The sequence below is a fragment of the Pipra filicauda genome, unplaced genomic scaffold (genome assembly GCF_003945595.2).
Source record: "Pipra filicauda isolate LSUMZ 115617 unplaced genomic scaffold, ASM394559v2 scaffold398_size834171_pilon, whole genome shotgun sequence".
NCBI classification, from domain to species: domain Eukaryota; kingdom Metazoa; phylum Chordata; class Aves; order Passeriformes; family Pipridae; genus Pipra; species Pipra filicauda.
Window position 1 is genome coordinate 20,314 of NW_024104529.1, and position 3,527 is coordinate 23,840.

Consider the following 3,527-nt stretch of genomic DNA (forward strand, 5'->3'; position numbering starts at 1 on the left):
CCTGGTCAATGGACTGCACAGGTACATTTGGCAGGGGCTTGGACAAGAGAGGGAGCTGTGTCCCTCCTGGCACCCCCAGCACTGCACTGGAAGCTGATCCATGCAGGTGGACACATGAGGGGGACAAGAACACTCAGTCTTTCTGCCTGTCCATGAAACCAACGTCATCCTTTTGAAGTCTCCAGCACTGGGAAGAGCAGGTGTGTGCTGGCGTGGAGCAGTGTGTGGGTGTGGTGAGGGTGGAGGGGCTGCCAGCCATGCTGAGGCACTGCCAGCATTAGAATTGAACTGAAGATGCAAATTTTGGTGATTCCGTCCTTGTTGGGCCCTGGAATTGGCAGCAGCAGAGCGAGAGTTTGATCTGTAGAGCAGCAGGAAAGGACGGCACAGGGGGCAGGTCGATGCTTCTTTCTTGAGCAGGTCTGTTGCAGGCTGGTACATAACTGTTCAACTGCACCGTCCTGCTTTCAACCCTGGCCAGCAACCAAGGCCCACACAGCTGCTCACTCACTCCCCCCTCAGCAGCATCCAGGAGACAACCAGATGGGTAAAAGCAAGGAAACTCACAGGGTCAGAAAAAGACAGCTTAATTGGGAAAATAGAAGGCATGCACAGAAGCAAAACAATACAAAAAATTTATTCCCTGCTTCCCATGGGCAGGCAGGTGTTCAGCTGCCTCCAGCAGAGCAAGTCCCCATCACGCATGATGGGAACTTTGGAAAACAAACACCATCATAACAAGCCTCCCCTCCTTCCTCCTTCTTCCCCCCAAGGTTTAAATACTGAGCGTGATGTCATAAGGTCTGGCATATCCCTTTGCTCAGTGTGAGTCACCTGTCCTGGCTGTGTGTCCTCCTAACATCCAATTCACCACCAATTTCCTTGCCAGCGTGGCAGCAGAAAAAGCAGAAAAAGCTTTTGCTCTGTGTAAGCTCAGCAATATTAAAGATGCCTCTGTATTATCAACCCTGGGTTCAGCACGAATCCATAAAACCAGCCCCATAGCAACCACTGTGAAGAAAGTTCACTCTACCCAGGCCAAAACCAGCAACATGCACTCAGGCTCCTCCTGAATCTGGGAAAATGCTGCTCTGTGTTGCTCACAGACAGAGCAGTGGAGTGTCCCCAGCACATTTCACTTGGTGAGTAACACACAAGGACACACACAGGGAGAGGCTCAGGCACGTTGATGTGACTCATGCACAAATCTGTGCTCCCACAGCGTTTCATGTGGAACCCAGCTGCACACAAGTGCACACAAACCAGGAAGCCATGTAGGAAAACAACCAACCATGGACTCTGCTGAGGACACCTGGGGACAAGACCGCAGGGCTGGGAAGGACAAGGCTCTAGGCAAGCCCGTGACACTGTTTGTGTGCTCAGAGACTGACCAGTGTGGGAGAAGTCAGAAGAGGCCCGAATACTTTCCTGAGGGCAGGACAGGGTCAAAGCAGCTGCCCAAAGCACACATGTAGAGAGGCAACAACCGCTGACCATTGGGGTGAGCTGAGGAGGGGGGGAAAGAGAATGACATGGCCCATCCTCATGCCCAGGAGTCCTTGGGTAGCCACAGATGATTGCTGCAGCTTCTTCCTGAGAACAGCACTTCAAATGAGCCCACCAGAGTGATCCAGACTGATGCATCATTTGCCTGCTCTGGATGCATCCAGCCCTGGAGCTGAGTCTACTCCTGACATCACTGAGTCCTTGCCCTGGAAATCCTGGAATATTTCATCCCAAAAACAGAAGACTACTTCACTGGGGCACGGGCATGGAAGAAATCTTGGAGGTGCAGGAGTGGCCCCTGTTGGCCCCGGCTGACGCTGTGTCCCCGGCCACAGCCCCGGCTCCTCTGGCCATGTCTGCCAGGGCGCAGGAATACATAACCGCATCCCCAACATGAGACCGGGAGAGGCACAGGGAGTTCCGGTGACGGTCTGGTGACACTGACACCCGTCCCGCCTTGTCCGGCGGATCTTTGGAGCCTTTGTGAATGCTCACGAGGAGTTCGGGGCCTCGGCCCGGCAGCTGACCGTACCAGTAGATCAATTCTTTTGACTGGATGTCGGGGTGTGAGCAGTTGCTGTTTATTTCGGTGCCCTCGGTGGTCTCGACCAACGGTTCCTGCTGCACCCAGGCTCTGCCTGCAGCCACTGCCGGGGAGAACAGAAGAATTACTTTTTTGCAGTGGAAAGTGCTGTGCAGGGGTAGAGGATGACAGTGCTGATGGGGATATGTGCTGAGAATAAAGTTTGGCCAGACTATCTCACAAAGAGTGGTTGGTTGTTGACAAGAATATGAGGTATGCTTTGAAGGAAAGTCTGAGTTAATAAGACGAGAAGGGAAGGAGGAAAAGAGCTTGGTTTGTAGGAATGGAGGGAGGGAAGGATGAATGGATGGATTAAGAAATAGAGTAAAAAAGATGGGAGAGCTGGGAGGGAATGGCTTCATGGAGGGAAAAAAGTACAATGGCAAAGGAGGGGACATAGGGTAAATTAGAACCGAGGAAGTGCGGGAGTGTCAGAGACCAGTCCTGTGCCCAGCCCCCGTCCCACAAAGCCCCTGGCCCCCATGGTCCCGCGCACCGAGCTGCACTGCCGTCAGCGCCGCCAGCGCCGCCTCCCGCCAGCGCCGCATCCCGCCGCTCCGACGGCCACGTGTCTCTGCCGCCACCAGCCCCGGCTCCGCCTCCTCTACCTTCTTCTCCCTCCCCTCCCTCCTCCGCCAAATCCGCCCCGGGGCTGAGCCCTGAGCCGGCCCCGCTCGGGCTGTCGCCGGGTGCGGGCTGGATGCGAAGGGGAGGTGAGAGTTGCTCCGCACCGCGGAGGCGGCAAGGCCAAGCTGGGTGGCAGGGGAGCGGGTTGGTATCGGGGAGCTCAACATTGACACGAACCCCCAGCCCTGGAGCCGGGCATGCCACGAACCCCCAGCATCTCCTGGGCCTGCGCAGAGTTCCTGTGAGGGGCACGGTAAAAGGGGTTTTCCAGCCTTTCAAGATTGGCGGAGTGGGGGATGGGCATGCCACAAACCCCCAGCGTCTCAGACAGCCCAGGGCAGAGTTCATGAGGAGGGCATGGTAAACTCAGCTCTTCTCGCCTTTTCAGGGCTTGACATCTTCAGCAGCACTGGAGGGAGCGATTGGCCCAGCTGCCCATCAGAGGTATAGTGCAAAAGTCTTGCAAAAGCCTGCAAAATCTCCTGGCAACCCTAGAATGCATAAATCATCAACCTGACACTACCCCGTGATTTATGCATTCAATAATTTCTCTTCTTTTGTCATTCACTCTGAATCTTCTTTGTGGGAGGTGCCTTTCGTACAGTGGACAGAAAGAGAGAAGAGTAAAGAAAAGGAAGAGATAGCACAAACCTTTTCCCAAGGCAATGCAATTCCCCCCCAAAAGAAAACACCTTACAGTAAAATAGTAAGAATATGGGATATAACAGGATCTTAATAGCTACAAATTTCCTAACATTAACAAGGTTACAGACATCAGGATTTAATCCAGACACAAATCTAATTTTCCTTA

The 3,527-nt window shown here is 53.8% G+C and overlaps 1 gene segment (V, D, J or C); it reads right to left on the bottom strand.

Moving 5' to 3' along the window:
* Nucleotides 1-295: 295 nt before the first annotated feature.
* On the bottom strand, nucleotides 296-2,637 carry LOC113984427. The segment is given in 2 exon segments: nucleotides 296-2,153; nucleotides 2,586-2,637. Coding segments are annotated over 2 exon segments (450 nt in total).
* Between the last annotated feature and the right edge of the window lie 890 nt (nucleotides 2,638-3,527).